Consider the following 18,740-nt stretch of genomic DNA (forward strand, 5'->3'; position numbering starts at 1 on the left):
TGATTTCTTTTTTTTTTTTTTTTTGGTGTCCCGTTTGGATCTTTAGCCATCAGAATTGTTGTCTTAAGGCCAAGAAAGATGCCAAGCGAATTTATTTTACCAAGTGGATCATCATGGCCTTGCCATATTGGTCCATTTGATTGACCTTTATTATAATTATGAATTTATTTTATTTTCGGTTGCTACAAACGGGACAGACGTGACTGGGGGATAGGACAGGGAGAAAGAATGAAAGAAAGAGAGGGAGAGAAAGAAAACCAAAGGGGAGAAGAGACGGTGAGAAGGGGGGGAAGAAAGAAAACAAACAAACAAACAAAACACCTGGATCACCTGTATGGAGAAAAAAAACAGAAGAGAAAGCAAACAACAAAGAGCAACATAATAAAAACAGCACCATCACAATAAACTAGCTAGCAGTAGATAACAGTAGATACTAAATAATAAACGATATTGTGCAGCACGCAAGATAGACAGCGCACAATGTGCTTTGAGGCAGCAGCCAAGAAAGGTGTAGTCCGCGTCTGTGAACACCCGTGTGTACACCTGTGTGCATACCTGTGTGGATCAGCATGCTTGTATTCCAAAGGTTTCTCCATGTAACGATCTGCTAGGGAGTGTGGGGAGCCATAGCCCCGTCCACCAGGGTATGAAGCAGGTATGGAGGAGATCCAGGCCCCCGACATCCAGAGGCCCCAGAGTACAAGGACCCGAGGAGGACCACCAAAGGGGGGGGGAACCGTGCCACCCTCCTGGGAAGAGCTGGGTAGAGCCCCAAACGAGAGGTCACCCCGCAGCTACGGAGCAGAGGCCAGAGGGGGTTGCAGTGGCGTGCCCGCGGGCTCTGCCGGCAGCCAGCTGTGCCAGAGAGGACCGAGCTTCAGGCCCAGAGGCCTGAGGGCGTCCCACCCCCCGGAAGGAGCCCAGCCGGGCCACAGGCGCCCGGCCCCGCCAATCGGCCACCAGGAGTGAGCCGGTACATGCATGAGCGCCCAGCCCCAGACGACAAGGACCACCAACACACCAACGTCTGAGGGCATCAGCCACCGGCAGGGAGTGTGGTGAGGGGAGATAGGCCTCCGTACTTTAGAGTTCATTAATGATTTTAAAGCAACTATTTTCTTTTCTGGGGTCTTCATGAAGATTAAAGCAAGAACACACAAAATTTAAAAGGTCATTTATAACTTTACAGAAAATGGAAAATCGCTGCAGTGATTTATGCAAAATCGAGTTTGTAACGAGCTCCAAAGTCAGTATTTGTTATGATCTTCTTGATTTTTAACACTCTGTGAAGATCACTGCCATGATGAAGAACAAACTCCTTGTCAATCAGATATTTTCCACATGGTGTTGCATAGTGTATCAAAATTGTGACGATGTGACGATTCTGCATTTATAATTTCATCAAATTTGACAAGATCCACAACAGCACTGGCTGAAATGCAGCTCCTATGAAAGAGGGCCGTGGAGTGCCTGCAGACACAGGGGAGGGCAGGGTAAGCTGCAAAGAAAAATACTGTTAACACAGCAGTGAGTGGAACAGAAGCACCGAGCTGAAAACTCAACAACTACGACTCAGACTGAAGAATTAATGATCGATAGCACCGAGGAGTCCAAGAAACACACCGTGCTGGGTCGAAAACCCAGGACTGTCATAACAGGTCAGTGTTAAGTGACAAACAAACATTACTCTGACAATGCACAGATACACGGACTGAAAACGAGTGAAAACGAACCCGATGTCAAAAAAAATAAATAATGAAAATGCTATTGCTTAAAAAATGAGGTCTTGTTCCCTCCTTCATGCTTTAGTGAAGCAAAAAGCCTAATTAGGATAATTAAGGAGCTGTTTTTGCATCAATTTGTTATTGTTAGGGTTCCTGGGTCTGGTTTTGATCATCTATATTCTTTGATTTAGTGTTTCTATTATTTAGTTTTGGTATTTTTAGCTCCCTTAACTATACTTAGTATTCCTGGTGTTTAGTTGGCCCTGTGTGTTTCCTGCGTTGTCTATTTTCCCCAGTGATGTCTGTGTGTGTGTTCCTGTTACTTCCTGTTTTACTTTGGTAGTCTCCTGTCTGTGTACGCCATGTTCTGGTTGCTTCTCTTACTTTGAAGGTACCTCGTCTCATGTGTTCAGCTTCGCGTCCTCCCCCAGAGTAGCTCCAGCTGTGTCCCATGTGTTTCCTTGTGTATTTAAGCCTTTTGTTTTCTCCCTCATCCCTCGCTGCGTGTCTTACCTGCTTGTCTAGCCGTTTCATTTAATGTATATTTCCAGCTTAGTTTTGTATTCCAGCTTCCAGCAATCAAGCTGAGTTTTTTGAGTTTATCTCTGCCTCCGCGAGTCTGCATTCAGGCTCCTTTTCTGCCAGCCGCACACAGCAAACATGACAGTTATCTGTGTGGTAGATATGGCACGTGAGAAATATGTTTAGCAAGTGTCCATCTCTGACAGGAGGCTACAACAACTGCAGTGAAGACAGATGGCAGTGTGCCACGTAGGCAACCAGGCAAGTAAGTAAGCAGGTGAAGTCCAGTGGAATAAATGAGCTGGGAAGGAGGTGGTGCAGCGCTAATGGTGCTTTATAAGAGCGTGCTGTACAAATCAGCTTAATGAGAGAGCAAAATATAACAAATGTGTGTTTAAAGAAGAACAGCAGGAAACACAACAGTATTGTACCATAGCAGCTTTATTTATGAAGCACTTTAACATAAAACCAGGGTTCACAAAGTGCTGTACATATACAAATAGCATAAACAAAATAAAACATGTGTGCACTTGAGGCCTGTTGTATGGAAGCCCGTTTCCGCCACAAAAAAAAAAAAAAAAGATCCATAACTCAAAATTTCGAGTTATTTTCTCGAAATTCTGAGTTACTTTCTCGAAATTTCGACATATTAACTCAAAATTTCGAGTTACTTTCTCAAAATTTCGATTTATTAACTCGAAATTTCGATTTATTAACTCGAAATTTTGAGAAAAGTAACTCGAAATTTCGAGTTAGCGCTGCCAATCAGTAATCTACGTGAATGACGTCATTTCCTTGTTACCCGGAAGCTGAAGCCCTCAGCTACAAATGCTACAGCTAAGCTACCGGTATTACATCCAGTCGTGAATGCACAGATTGCTGAGTGTTTTCAGCCTGGCTTCACAAATGATGAAATCCCTGTGTTATTAGCTGAATCACATGGTGTTACTATCAGCAAACGTACTCGCGAAAGCGCCAATTTGTTGGGATCCGTTTTTGAGTGCGCGTTCCTCTGCGCCATATGCTTCCGGGTAACAAGAAAGCGACCTCATTCACCTATATTTTTGATTGGCAGAGCTAACTCGAAATTTTGAGAAAAGTAACTCGAAATTTCGAGTTATGGATACTAGCTGTTTTGTTTTTATTTAGTGGCGGAAACGGGCTTCCATACTGTTGCACACACTTTTTCACAAGAAACACAAACACCGCAGAACACGAATCAATAATCAGTTTTACACCTTATTACTTATTATACGATCTTCATCAACAGCAAAGTCTTCACTCACTAATATGGTTATTGTATTGAATATAAGTCAGATTATTGCACCACGTGCATTGTAAGCGTGTTACGAACTGACAAAAATAAGATATTTGCATTCATCTCATTCAAATGGCAGGTTTAAAAATGACACCATGAAGAGCAAATAGGGTAGATATGTAGATATAGTGAAGAAGATTCCTGAAGAGTTCAAGCAGACAGATCTGCTGCCACCTGTTTCACCAGTGTGCTTGAACCTCTTTCAAAACTATTGACTTAATATAGAAATAAGATATTCTGTGAACAAGAACAGAAAACTGTAAGCCTTTTTCTCCTGGAACCAAATGTACATCCAAAGTGACGTTTTGCTCTCACAGACATTTTGACTTAGTTAAACTAAACTGTGAAACTAAAGCAGGCTTTAGCAAACAGCAGTGAGAGCTGTTGTCCAGAAATAGAGAAGACTTGTAACAGCGAGGACTGTTCCCAGGAGTGTGTGGCCGACCACAAACACTCCAAGAGCGCAGCAACGACTCATCCAGGCAGTCGCAAAACAATCCAGAACAAGCACCAAAGGCCTCACATATCTCAGCCAAGGTCAGTGTTCATGATCAACAGCACCAGAGACACTAGTGGAAAAATGACATCTGTGGGAGAGTTTCAAGGTGAAAACCACTGCTGATTGGGAATTGTGAATTCTGTGCACCGATGAAGTTTAACTTTTTGGAAGGCTTCAGTCCCGTTACATCTGACTTAAAACTAACAGAGAATTTCATAAAAAAAACAAACATCCATCATTTTAGAAGCAACACGTTCTCAACCCAACGCGTAACATGACGAATGTGACAAATCGTCATATGTTATGCATTGGGAATGATAATGCTCTGATTAGAATCCAACAGGGTGATGGTAGTGTGACGGTCCAGGTCTGCAGGAGACCTGAAGGACAGTATCCAGTCATCACGTTGTCTGCTGCATTATGCAGCAGGACACCTCTGAATGCCACAAAATAAAAGTAAGTATGACAAATATGCAAAACAACTAAGAGATCAGGATGGGGGCAAATACTCACAAGTGTATCCACAGTGCTGTTCACAGGACTGTGGATACAAATGTGAGTTAAAGTAATGTTAAAAAAAGAGGAGGGGCCACACTGACAGTTCAAAAGGTCAAATGCAGAAGATCAGTCCAGTGCAGAAAAACACAGTTAGTGACAAAGCAAAAAACAAAATAACAAGACAATAAAAAGCTAGAATGTTATGAACACACAAGGGGAACGGAGACAAGGAGGCAAATAATGAGGAGTACGGCAAAAGTGTGTGTGTGTATATTTGTTTGACAAGTGAGTAGGCGGGGCTGGCATGAAGAGCGCTGGGACCTGCAGACGTGAGGGCAGGGAGAGGATGACAAGAGAAAGGTGTGGGCTTTAAAATGAAGCAGGGAAGAAGAAGATGCACAAGATTAGAGAGTTTTCTGTTCGTTTCAGCTTTAAGTTAATAATCACACAGTCGGTCAGATTCATCATGTGACCCACAAAACAACTGTGACCACTGCGAATGACGTTAATATTATGCCTTCAGCATCGTTACCGTCATGGTGGCATTTAAAGACGACAAATGAACCACAGTAAACACCTTTAATTCACTAAATTTACTAAAAATCTTTTTTTTTTTTTTTCAAATTAAGAAGTTATCTAAGAATATAACAGATTTCAATAATGTGACAGTGCCTATGAAGTATTTCTAACAAGCATCCATCACAGAGTGGATAAAGTTTTCACATCCAGCTTGAAAATCGAAGTCGTGCTTTGTACTCTCGTGCACTCTTATCTGTGCTGCCATCTCTTCACCGCGTTCTCCGTCTGAATATGTGGCTCTAATTCTTTGTACCATTAAATTGATTTTGGATAACACAATTTATCTTTGAACTCTTTGATCTCATTCAGGCCTGAGAATAGAAAAGGTCAGCTCTTAGTCTTTTTCACTCACTTGACTGTGATTAATCTAAATCCATTTTCTGGTTCTCGAATCTCCACTGGACATATTAAATAACTAAAAAATAATAATTCCTATCGCTTGCGTTCATGCAAATGCAGTGTAATACACAGCTCACGCTCGTACTAAAATCACATTTATTCTCCTGTCTCGTCTCGTCTATGTTCTCTTGCTTCATCTTGACTTTTGACTCTGTCGGTTCCCCGGTGGCGAGCACAGATCTGGCGGCCCCCGCTGATTTCCCTTGGTGTTTGAGAAAGATATAGGAGCTAGCTGTACGCAACGGCACATTGTCTCACGAGCCCGTGTGATGAAATCAATCCACAACATGTGTATCTGGTTTCGTGTGTGTATTGTTAATCTTTTACCTCAAAGCCCCGCTGCTTCTTCTTCTCTGTTTTTGTGGACTGGGCCAATCACTATTCTGAAACTTGATAGAAATGCATTACACAGTGTTTACGCTCACTCTGCAGTCTCCATCTTAATTCTATGATTTTTTTCTGCATGCAGTCTGAGCTGCTGTCATCCGCAGCAAAGCAGATGGGTTCAAGTGATAGCGGTAATGGCAGTCCTGTGCATTCACATCCATGTAGCTATCCAATGCAGTTAGGATTGATTGAGCTCGGCTCCTGCTAGAGGATAAAGCTGATAAGAGAGGCCAATGACTCTTCACAGACGCTGCCCACATGGTATCGTATGATTTAACAGGCATCAGTGTTAGAGGTAAGCATAGTCCCATTGTCCTATTACAGAATACTAGATGTTTATCACCAGCTGATTGATGCTAATGGCTGTGTTGCATCCTGGACTGATGAATGCATACTGGTTACATGATGCTCATTTGTGAGAGGAATTATGGTATCTGATGAAGACAGTAATCACCGAGAAGGTCAGCTTGCCTCTGACATCACATAAAACACGGAGTACGACTGTGCGGCGTTCAAGAGACCTTCAGGAGAATGAGAACATAATTCACCGATATCTGCTCAAGATAACCAATTTAGTCGACGTTTACAACGCTCTAATTCGCTTCCGGTTGCTGTGGCTGTGTGCAAAACCGTGCATGCTCATGTTGGCCATCATGTGTGTTTGTGTGCGCTCATTCTAAACGGTGAAGTGGAACAGAGTGCAGGTAATGAGGGAGATGGGACGGTGTAATTATACTGCAGAGGGAGGATTAGCGGTTTACTTAACCATTAGCAGGTTCACCTTGAAGTGCAAATGCAAGATGGATAAAAGTCACACCTCTTTGCCCTTCATTACCTTCAACTGGACTAAAGACATTTGCTCCTAAGCCACTTTTACTTAGTGTAGACTTTGCATATTTTCCATTAGCTCTTTTGTGTCTTATTTGAGTAGTTTGGCTAATGCACTGTGGCAAAGTACTGTCGGGTATTAAGAAGAGGCATGAAACGAGATCGATGCTCATGAGCCGTGCAGCGCGATGCTGTTATTTAGCACTTATGGGAACGTTTTATTAAATATGTGGGTCAAATAAGAATCAGAAGGGATTTATTGCCAAGAAACACACAAAACCTGAGTTTGTCAATATCAAAAAAGAAAGCTTCATAAATTTCTGTCTTCATTTACCTCCAAAAACATAATCACGTCATCCTCCAGACCGTTCGAGTCATTAATTATTATTATATTGTAATATTGCTAAATGTTACAATCCCATTATTTAAATGAATACTTTCACGTCACAAAAAATAAAAAGAAACAAGGTGGTGTTGAATTCATACCAAGGACAACAACAACACAGAGGACTGGATTGAGTGCAGTTAATAGACACGTCTGCCTGCACTGGAGAAATGGAAAACTCCGTTCAGACACACAACCGTGTACGCTCTATATTTGATTGAGTTTGTGTGCATGCATGGATGCATAAATCTATGCTGCTGCTCGCGCACATGTGTGGATGGAGTGCGTGTCCCTCTGAATTGGTGCGAGTGTATCTCATCACCGAAAGGAGACAGAGATTGAGGGCTGAGGGTGTGTCAAGGATTGCCTCCTATTTTAGCTCAGCTGTGGAGGGCAGGATTTCCATTTTTCTTCCCATTACCAAATAAAGTACACCCTGCTGTTAGAGCTGACATGAGGAAGAAAACACATTAATAGCAAAGGGTAACTTTTTAAGCAGCTGTCACGGCAGGAGCAGCTTGAAATATTGCTTTTCAACCATCTACTCCCATGATTAATATCATTTTGGGATTCCTAACGATATAAAATATCGAATTCAGCTGATAACAGACATCATGTAGGTGATGTTATGTTAATTGTAGATTAGGTGAGTTACATTCAGTTTTACTAGCACAACAACATCCCAGAATACTGTCACGGTCTTAGAGTTTTGAGTGTTTGGATATTAAAATTCTGCTGATTTAAATCTTTTCTGTTTATTTTCATGTATTTATTTCTTTAATATGATCAGTGTTTGCTTTTTATGTCCGAGTTTATTAGTTTCACGTTTTTTCCTTTTGTTGTTTTAAGTTTACTTTCCCTTTTTTTCCTGCTTTTTTTTTTTTACCTTGCTATTTAATTGTCTTCTGTGATTTGTATTCACTTTTACTTCCTCCCATGTAACTGCATTGATAGTGTTTCCTCCCAGCTCTGTCTGTTCCCCGTGTGACGGTAAAGTCCATTCGTTCCTTAGTTTAGTGTCTGTTAACCTTCCATCAGTGTTTCTTGCAGGTTTCTGGATCCTGCATGCTTTTCTGGCGGCTTTAACCAGTCAAAATAAGAACTTGCCTACATGACAAATACATTTCACAGTTGGAAAAAGACGAATTGTAAAAACAAAAATAAAAATTTAGCAGAGTTCCTGTGACTCCTGTAGTTTAACATATTGCCAAATGTTTACCTGAGACTGATTTCAGGGTATTTTAATCAAATGTGTTTCTCTTGTTGTTCTTATTTGCTCATTTCTTAGTGAGTAAGGACAAATGTTCAGTTCTGACTCAGCCTGGTCCTTTAATCTCGTCCCCAGGAACCACAGTGATGACAATGACGGCGTTTGACGCGGACGACCCGAACACAGACAACGCCGTTCTGCGCTACAACATCGTCAAACAGTCTCCAGACAAACCTTCACCGAACATGTTCTACATTGATGCAGAAAGAGGAGACATTGTCACAGTTATAGCTCCCACGTTACTTGACAGAGAGGTGGGTTAACTCGGCAAATCTGTTTCTGTGTTTGTGGTGTGGGCCTCTGCACCGAGCGATACTCAGCGGTGTTGGTGGTCACGAGGCTTAAACGTGTCACTGGAGTTTCTGAAACGAAGCATCCATTCATTCCCAACGTGTCGCCTGTGCTGCCGGCAGACTCAAGAAACCACGTAGTCGGTGTCTGTGCGTCGTGTAAGCCACTTCGGTGTTTGTGTGTGCCTTTGTGTGAGGGAGCACCGGTGCGTTCCAGCTAGCAGACGCAGTAGCTAGACGAGCGCCTTTCCATTTCCCCGTAAAACCAGAGCGACACAACGGGATGATTGCTTTTCCAGCAGGGTGACGAATGCCAGAACATCGATTGGCTCCGCTGGTGGAAGAGGAATATTAGCTGTTGTCAGACACTTAGCGAATAGTTTAATTGAGGTGATACACACTCATCCGTCGACTCTGGTGGTGTCCAACATCCCGAAAGCTAAAAACCTCCCATCCGGAACTGTTGGAGCCGTGGTGACTAACTGCTGTGATGAGCCAATCCCTGAGCTACAGTAGACTGTTTAATAGAAGCCTAATTAATTAAAAGTAGGATGAAATGAGATGTAATCGATGCAGTGTGCAGTGTCGCTGCTTTTGTGAGGTGAATAAGAAATCATCCAAGAGATACACAGCTGGTGGTTTTTCCTGGTGTAATAGGAGGATGAAAGTGAGACTTCCAGGATATTTCAAAAGATAATGCTCCAGTAGAGTGTAGAAAAAACAGCAACAATAACACTGCTTCTCCAATGTCTGCAGCCAAGATTTATTACACCACTAACAGGCTAATGTTCAAAAAAGCAGCTGAATGCCTTTGAAGAAGGCAGAATTTTTCACCTTTTCTCTTCATTTTTAAACTCCTGAATTTCGTAGCATGTACTGTAAAATAACCAGTAACGCGACTCAAACTAACTCGCGTCCATATGTAAAGCTGAAGTCCAGTTGGAAATACAATTATTTCAGCTTTAAGCTTTAACACCTTGGTGGTCATTAATACTGCATTTGTCCATGTGCATGATAGGTTATAGGTTTTTGAAAAGATCATGTAACGCACATGTATATTTGTGTTTGATTTGCACTTATTTTGATCAACAAATGTTAAAGAACTTGGACTCGGGGGGAAGGATTCTAAGAAGTCGTGTGAAAGAGAGCATAGCATTCAAGTGTTTTGATGTTTGAAGCAATGAGTCAGTTTTATGCTGCCGTGCAGGATCGTCAGAGTCCTCGAAAACGTTTAAATGGGCTCAAAGAAAAAGAAGTGAAACAACTTTATTTCTATAATAAACAAATCATGACACATATATGTATGTGAGAGCTCTTTGTGGTATTAATAGTCACATGAAAAGCCTAAAACAACATATATGATTGAAAAGAAAAGCAGATGGAAGAGCAGAAAGGGTACCTTAAAACTGTCCACATCGAGGTCTGACGAAATTTAGACGCAGCCACTTTAGCACGTCGTCATGACTCTGACGCCAGCTCGATGCTCTTTAGCTCCATCTGCCAATATAGTTTTTAAATACAGTATGTCTTTTGTATGTCTGCAATATTTTGCTTTGCAACAAAGGCAAAACACCAAATGGATAGGAGAAACAAAAATATTCCCTATGTTCTTCAAATTTCTCAAACATGATTCAGGTGGCGCTATAAGTGTATTTGGATAGACACCTCACCTGCCCCAGGGAAGCAAAAAGCAATCCGGAGAAAATTGGAAAATCAATTTTGTCACATTGAAATCAGTTTGATTTTCCCTCTAGTGCTTTCTCTGAGGCGTAAAATCCTGTCTTGATATGCACATTTATTCCAGCGCTCTCTGTTTTTCTCCTCACTTTATTGTAGACATGTCTCCCCTTGCCGTCTAATATTATTCTGACACGCGAGGTTGTTGGATCAATGGCAGGCTGTAATTTCTGACGGCTGGTAATGCTGCAGGGATGAGGCCATTTTCTTAAGTTACAAAAACTCTTTGATCTTTTCTATTTTTCACTGGATTTACATGGAAATCACTGTTAATGAGTCTGCATTGCAAAAATGTCCCTCTTCACCTGCTGTCCTCCGAAGCAGGGCCGTGCAGAGTGCAGTTACTACAAGATTAAAGCACTATTCGTACGGTACACATCAAAACTGCACACGTCACTGGATGCTAATCAATACAGGGTTCCACCTTCCTTAGTCTCCATGAAGGCGAGCATGAGACTGTTGATGTGTTTTCTTCCTCTGTGCGATTCAGCATGCACATCTATGAGTGTTTGTCGGTAAGAATAGCTCAGATAAGCTTAAATTAATAAATTATCTGTTCAGAGAAAACAAAACACCTTGTGAGATAGTGGCGCTTCATGCTGCGCACATCTTCCTGCTGATCCTTCATCCTGCACAAAAAATAATCTCACTATCTCATTTATCAGTCTAACCATAGTTTCATCAGTCAGCTGTGCTTTCATGCACTGCCTCCCGTTGTCACAGCTGTACTGCAGCACATTATTTTTAAAGAAATTTGAATCAGAAAAAAGCAAAGAAACCTGCAAAGGTGGTGGACGGCAGGAAGGGGTGCACTGAAATCTCCCTTTCTCTTCAAAATCACATCTGAATTTTAATCAGGTGTACTGCTTTGGCTCTTTTTGCTGTGAAGGACTGGATCTAGAGTCTGACCTACCAGTTTTCTGTCTTAGAGCTGTAAGTCACAGCATATATAAATATGTGCTCATCATAAAACTCGATATTTTATAAAATAAAATGCTTCTAGTTAGTGGACAAAGCTTTTCGAAACAAATAAAATCACGCTGAAAATGATTTGCAATACATTTCCATCCATCTGGGGCATCTTTAGCATTAGGCTTAGGCTGCTGGCGGGGCAGCGGCCAAGGCAGAGCAGCCCAGACCTCCCTCTCCCAGGAGAGCTCAGAGTTATAATCTCTCCAGCATGTCCTGGGTCTGCCCTGGGGCCTCCCACAGTGACAGATTCCCAGAACATCTAACGGATGTTCTCCTTTCAGTCACTACCCAGAGCTCGTGACCACAGATGACCGTAGGGACATAGGTTGGCCGTTAAATTGAGAGCTTCGCTTTTACACTCAGCTCGTTTCACCAGTGCAGCGTCTGCATCACGACAGCTGCAGCACCAATCCGTCTGTCGATGTCACGCTCCCCTCTCCCCTCAGTCAACAAGCCCCTGAGATACTCCTCCACTTGGGGTGGCAACTCGTCCCCCAATCCTGACTGAGAACGCCACCCTTTTTCGGCTGAGGACCATGGCCTCAGGCTTGGAGGTGCCAATTTTCATTCCCGCTGCTTCACTCTCAGACTCGCACTGCTCCAATTTGAGCTAGAGGCCACCGCCTGATGAAGCCGACAGAACCACATCATCAATGAGACGAAATTCTGAGACCACCCGAGTGGTACCCATGCACCACCCATGTTTGCGTGGGTTCTCTCCGGGTACTCTGGCTTCCTCCCACAGTCCAAAGACATGCAGTTCACGGCGTTAGGTTAACTGATGAATCTAAATGACCCATATGTGTGAATGTGAGTGCGAATGGTTGTCTGTCTGTGTTAGCCCCGTGACAGACTGGGGACCTGTCCAGGGCGTACCCCGCCTCTCACCCTGTGGTAGCTGGGATAGTCTCCAGCGGCCCCACGACCTTGACAAAGACAAGCAGAAGAGAAGGGATGGACAATATATTTCACTTTAGCGCATGTGTTATGCTAGATAAGGTATTTGTTACAATTTTGGAGAGATATATCTCTGAGGCCGATCAGCTGCCCATCCATCATATTTGTGGCGACCAACTAATCGATTGATGCATTTCTGGTTTAGTCTTATTTATACTGTGTTCTGAGCTACGCTGAATGCATTTGAACAGTCTAAGTAGAGATGCGTGTATACGGTTTTCTATTCTAGGGACGCCTTCTCACGGACACCAGGCAGAGACGTTCTCAGAAGTAATGAAATAAGAAAACTGAGAAGGGTTCCCAGTGTTTTTGGCTTGAATATATTTGTTACAGGGCAGTTACAGAATGATCACATTTACACACACACCAGTCATTCTGATCTCTTTTAGTCCATGGAGTGTCCGTGTGCTGGCTGGTTGTAACCGGAGAGGACAGACTGCTAATGGCAGTGTGACTTTCTGACGCCCTAATGCTCTCCGGCCAATCTGGGAGCTGTCACTGCTCGGGATAGCCAATCGATAGAGTTGACCGACCCCTTCGCCCCTCTCATGTCTTACAAAGGTGAATTACATGGTGGGAAGAGGATGTCTGCTTGTGTGTGTGTGTGTATTGCCACAGAATTGTGATGTTTGCAGTGATATAAATGAAACTTTGCTTCTTGATGTGTTATGTTTGGTGAATCAGCCAAATTAAGGCACATCTTAACAGTTCCCATTTTTAAGGTAAATTTCATTTTAAAAGTACTTTTGAAAACTGTTTTGACTGCTCTGAAAATGAGAGTGGAAAAGAAATTTGATTAGCATCGAGTCTACAACCTGTTTTACCGTCTACGCAGGGTGGGGATCTCCAGGCCTCGTGTCCTTGATCCAACACAGCTGATTTAAATGGCTAAATGACCTCCTCAACATGTCTTGAAGTTCTCCAGAGTAGGGCTGCCACAAACGATTATTTTGATAGTCGACTAGTCACCGATTATTTTTGCGATTAGTCGACTAATCAGATCATCATCCATTGGACGTAAAACTACAGCTTATTGCACCAGCAGCATCTGCCCTTATATAACTATCATTAGCTTACAGCTTTAAGTGTTTAAGGTCTGTGCTAACTAAAAATAAAGACAAGATGATAGTTTATTAAATTTTAATGAAGTTTGCAGATTGTTTGGTGAAGTTTAATAAACTCCTTGCTATCTAAAATATAACGGGACACCGGAGTAAATTCTCGAGCATCTCACACTTCTGATAATCAGCTGTCTGCTTGACGTTTATTCAGCTGTGTAAAAACTATAACTTTAATCTCAGCCAAACCGATTTACTCAGGAACAAATAAAATACTGAAAAAGCCAAACAATAACATTTTGAAGTTATCTAAGTGACTTATGTATATTTAACCTGAGTAGCGAAAGACGGCGGTGGGTTTGAAAACGATTTGCCGGGAGTCCGGTGCTCTCACGGCTCTAGTGAGCCTTGCCCCCGGCTCGCTATCGAGCTAGTGGGTAACAGACGTCTCTGAAAACGTCGGAGCGCTTTTGAAAATATGTGGTGTCTTGATAAACTGAGCAGATATTTGAGGTTTACACAGCTACATTCTCGCCTGAAAATATGTTAAACGTTTATTTTGTGACCCAGAAAGAATAATAAGAGTAACATTAAAACTAACTAGCTGCCGCCATTGTTGGAAACTGAGCTGGGCCGCGCTATGAATTCTGGGACACAGCTTCTTCTTCTTCGGGGTTTAACGGCAGCTGGCATCCTTGTACATGCAGTGCTGCCATCTTCTGTTTCAGTCCGTTATTACACTCTTAAATCCTGCTACTTATTCCTGCGTCTTTTGTGATCTTACAAAGCTTCAAACGACGCGTCGACTATTAAATCAGTCGTCGACGATTTTGATAGTCGACGTAATCGTGACTAGTCGACTAATCGTGGCAGCCCTACTCCAGAGGCCTGGTAACGAACTCATTTGGTCTCTGTTGACGTGACGGTTTATGTGCTGGGCACTGTAAGCACTGAGATTAGGACCTGTGCTGTAAATGTGTTTACATGTCATTATTCACTCTGTTATGCTTAACTAGTGCAGATCTAGAGTGACAGGTAAATGGATGCACACACTTATCCCTGATCAGTGCAGAAAGCAATGGCGGCTGTAAGTAAAGCGACCCGGTGTTTGTTTAGCGCGACCTTGGCAACACGCTTCCTGACAGCGTTCGGCTGATAAGAAAGCGAATCCCGTCTAATGGCTTATTTGGCTCTGTGGCTGGAGTGGCTACATGCCGGTGTGTTGGGATGAATGAAACCTGAAACTTTGGCAGGTTCCACTTTAAGGGGAAGCTGCATTCGTTTTCTCCATCGTCACTGTTGTGATCCCCTGCACTCCCCCCACCCCGTCGCTCCCTTCTCCCTATGCTGTCATGTACATCACATTGTTTTCTTGGTTATTTTCGTTTTGTGTTATTTTCTCTCTTCTCGCCGCCTTACTGTCTATCTCTGTTTTTTTCCCATCAGCCTTGCCTCCCCTTCTCTGTCAACACTTCACTGTGGACATCCAATTACTCGCAGGTCATAGCATAGTGATTCCATTCAGAGCAGCACCATTCAGCGCAGGCCTCAAACAGCCATTCAAATTACATCCTTGGCCGCCTTCAGAGTTGCCGCTCTGCAAAATGTTGTTTTCAAACATTTCTGGGGCCACCACCTAATCTGATCTCCCGAACATAATTGAATGTCAGTCGTCACATAAAGATTGTTGCCTCTCTTCAATTAGCATCTCATTTCCTCGTGTCACAGCAACGAGACAAAGCAGACAGAGAAATATTTACTCCTCCCAGGTAGAGGCCGGAGTGAGTTATTATATTATGTCATTTATATGCAAATAGTACAGCACAGGAAACACATTGATAAGATTTCATTACAGCAGATTTGATGTACACTTCAGTTTATAAACTCCCTTCATTCTCCTATTATGATCTGCAGATTGGTAAGGTGTGAGTAGATGAGTCGGACAAAGACAGATGCAGGACGGTATGGACTCGCGTGTAGGGATGGGTACCGGTATCCGGTGCCATGATAGCACCAGTTCTGACATAAACGGTAGTAACCAGACCGAAAAGCAGCGCACATTTCGGTGCTTTTTTTCCTGAGATGTGATACACTTTGGATTCTAGCCAATCATTTTACCTTTCCAAGGATAGTAGGCGGGCCCAGGTACGTAGGTTCTTTTAGAGCAGAGCTACAGATTAAAAATGCCCAAGGCGAAGCGGTCAAAGTCTGGCTGTACTTCACAGCAAAAGATGCAAACTCAGCAGCCTGCAACAAGTGCTTTAAGGTTTCTGTGCAAAGGAGGTAACACCTCGAATCCGATGAAACACCTGGCGACGTATAGCATTTTGTTAAAAGCCGAGAAATGCGCCGTATTTGATAGCTTGCTGCGAGACCTCACACCGAGCACAGCAAAAAGGCTAAAATGACCAAAGAAAAAGTGGGAAACAGCTGAACATGAGAGGTTTTTGGACAAAGTTTGTGTTTTTTCCATTGTTTAAGCACTGCTTCCAGCCAAGAGTGATACCATATATGCCCTATAGCTGCAGAAAAGGCTAACATTGTTATCTTTTTACAAAAAAACAGCTGAACATGAGGTTTTTGGACCAATTTTGTGTTTTCCATTCTTTAAGCACCGGTTCGAGCACCGTTTAAGCACTGGCACCGTTTCAAAAGTACCGGTTTGGTACTGGTATCGGATAAAACCTGAACGATACCCATCCCTACTCACGTGTAGGTTCTCAGAGGGCGCGGGAATCCGAACAGGTTCAGCTCTTTTTGGCTGGCAAGAAAGAGACGCCATCAGAAGGTTCTGGCTCAGTATGTGCTAGGAGATGCAAGTTAATAGAGAAATGAGAGTGGAGGAGAGCTAACGTGATCATGAGTGGCAGAATGGAGAACAAATTTAGAAGCGACAGAGTGATTTTATTCATAGCAGCAACAATGAACACAAGGCACTTTGTATTCACTGCTTACTGAAATGTTTTTCAGGGCTGTCTCTAGCCACAAGCTTTGAGAGTTTTGTGGAAGTAATTTAGAGTTCTTATAAAACTGGCCTCAGTATAAAGACCTGAGTCTGGAGTACAGGTAACATGAAATATATTCAGAGGTCTCGTATTTCCTCGTTAAATCCTTGTTGAATACCTTCTGAAGCAAATTTCAATGAATTTAGAAAAGTTGGAGGCGTCTGAGATAAGGGGGCAGCTTTCCACTCCCTGATAGTTTTGTTAGTGATTAATATGCTGATCTTCGAGACTGATTAATGCTCCCAATGTAATCAAGGTAAAGCTGTGTTAGCCTGAACACGTGTCCGTATAGACGCGCTGCTCTCCTTCAATATCTGAAATGAATTGAGATTGGGACTACATTAATAATCTGGAAGCAAAATCGCAGTACACAGTAGATTTCTTGTCTGTTTGTTAACGTCACGTCTGTGAGTTGTACAACTTCAAGGGGAGGGCAGAGACATCTTCACCCATCAACAAACGGATGAGGAAACAGTCTCAGCACATCCATCATTCGCCACAGTAAAGGTCATATAACAATAAGCAGAACACAGTTTGGGTTGGAGGGGAAGCTTAATATCTGGCATATTCATTCTTGGCACATGGATGCAGCGTCTGCTCCCCTAACTTCAGTTGTAGTATCTGGTATGTACTGTGTACGGAGCATTTGTGCAGTTTACCTTTGGATGTGTTCATGCATCCATTTATATAAGATAAACTGATAGTGTTCAGGCTCACTGTAACCACTCCCCCTTATTATGTTTTAAATGTATCCATTTATGTATTTATTTACTTAGCTGTTTTTACTATAACATAGTTTCACACCTGGTTTTAGTCCCTACATTTGGATCGAAATGGTTTAAAGGAGGTCAGTTTTGCCTGTGAAGCAGCAAGAAGTCAAAACCAATTACAGTCACACTTGCTCACGCATACGTGATGGCTTTTAACTGAGAAACGAAGCCTAGAGAAGAAAGTGAAACACATGAGTACATTACCAAGAGATCCCATTATAAAGAATGTTACTGCAGTGTCTCCCATGGCCAGTAGCCAGACGTCTGGCAGCTGTAATCAATACAGTGTAGTTGGTGTGAACCCAACCACCTCACTCTCTCCTGTTCTTCCCTGAAATGAACAAGGTGAACACCGTTCACGGGCATTGATGAAATACAGCGCTCTTATTTTCCGACTTCATCTCAGTCCTTCCTCTCTTCAGCCTCCTCCTCTTCCTGCCTTCCACTCCTCTATCATGCCTCTGTCCAGTTGCATTAGTGAGGAAATGAGATTCCCCCTAATTAATTAGATCTCCGAGTGCTAAAGATGGAGATTACACCCCAATGAAGGTTAGAGGTGTCAATCACAGTTTTTTTTTTCTCAAGCTGAGTGTTCCTCGAGATAAATTGAGCCCCCTGGGCATTGTGGGTAAAAAAAAAAGTGTGTTGTTAATCTTTTTTTTTTCTCTCTCTCTCTTAATTGAGTCTTGCAGACACTACTCAATGAAAGTCTGGGACCAGAGAGAAAACAACGTGGGAAATTACATTTCCCCTGACAAGCAGAGACGAGAGGCACAGTTTGAAAAGATGAGAGAGAGAAAATGAAAATAAAAGGGATGAAGGTGAAAAATTGGATCATTAAGATACTAAGAGGGCGGAACAATGGAGACTAATAGGACAGGACAACCATAGAGAGAGTAAGGCAGGCAATCCAAATTACTCCAAATTAAAATAATCTTTGTGCATGCAGTGAGACAGCCATCACTGTAGGTTATTGATATTTCCTGATCAATTTATTATTTTTTGTTTTGTTTTGTTTTCTCAGTGGCAATAAATAAAAAAACAGTTAAACATGTTTGTGATTTTTTTTCTTTTAATTTAATTTTTTTCTTTTAACCAGTTCTTTGTTCTTGGGTAACAGAGAAAACACGACATTACTGGATTTTCTTAGCAAATACTGTCTGTGGTTTGCAGGAGAGCAATGCTTCACTGCTGCATACGTTCAGCCATCCCAGCTATAATAACTCTTCAAATATCTATAATTTATGCTCACAAGGCCACGAGGGTGGAGACACTGCAGCAACACGTTCAGTTCAAATTCTGAAACATCCGAAGACGGTCGATGAAGAAAAAGTGAAGTCGTTGTTATAAAGGGGGATCTGATGGCACCCGGCAGGACGCCCAGTTTTAAAGTGCGGTAAAAAAAATATTTGCCTCCTTCCTTATTTGTTGTTTTGTTTTTTACACTTTTTTCAAAATAACATTTTTCAGCTTGAATATTAGACAAATGTAACCTAAGTAAATCTAAAATTCTGTTTTTAAATGATGATTTCATTTATTATT

At 42.3% G+C, this 18,740-nt stretch overlaps 1 protein-coding gene across 1 annotated transcript in view; it reads left to right on the forward strand.

Annotated features, from left to right (window-relative positions):
- The window catches only part of cdh13 (cadherin 13, H-cadherin (heart)), a 396,226-nt gene that overhangs the window by 272,394 nt on the left and 105,092 nt on the right, over positions 1 to 18,740 (forward strand). Inside the window, exon 8 of the mRNA XM_084932749.1 lies at positions 8,485 to 8,663. Within this exon, the coding sequence (XP_084788875.1) occupies positions 8,485 to 8,663 (179 nt within the window). The remainder of the gene's footprint in view (positions 1 to 8,484; positions 8,664 to 18,740) is intronic.

This window comes from Perissodus microlepis, chromosome 7, assembly GCF_051167445.1.
Source record: "Perissodus microlepis isolate ML-2025 ecotype Zambia chromosome 7, ASM5116744v1, whole genome shotgun sequence".
NCBI classification, from domain to species: domain Eukaryota; kingdom Metazoa; phylum Chordata; class Actinopteri; order Cichliformes; family Cichlidae; genus Perissodus; species Perissodus microlepis.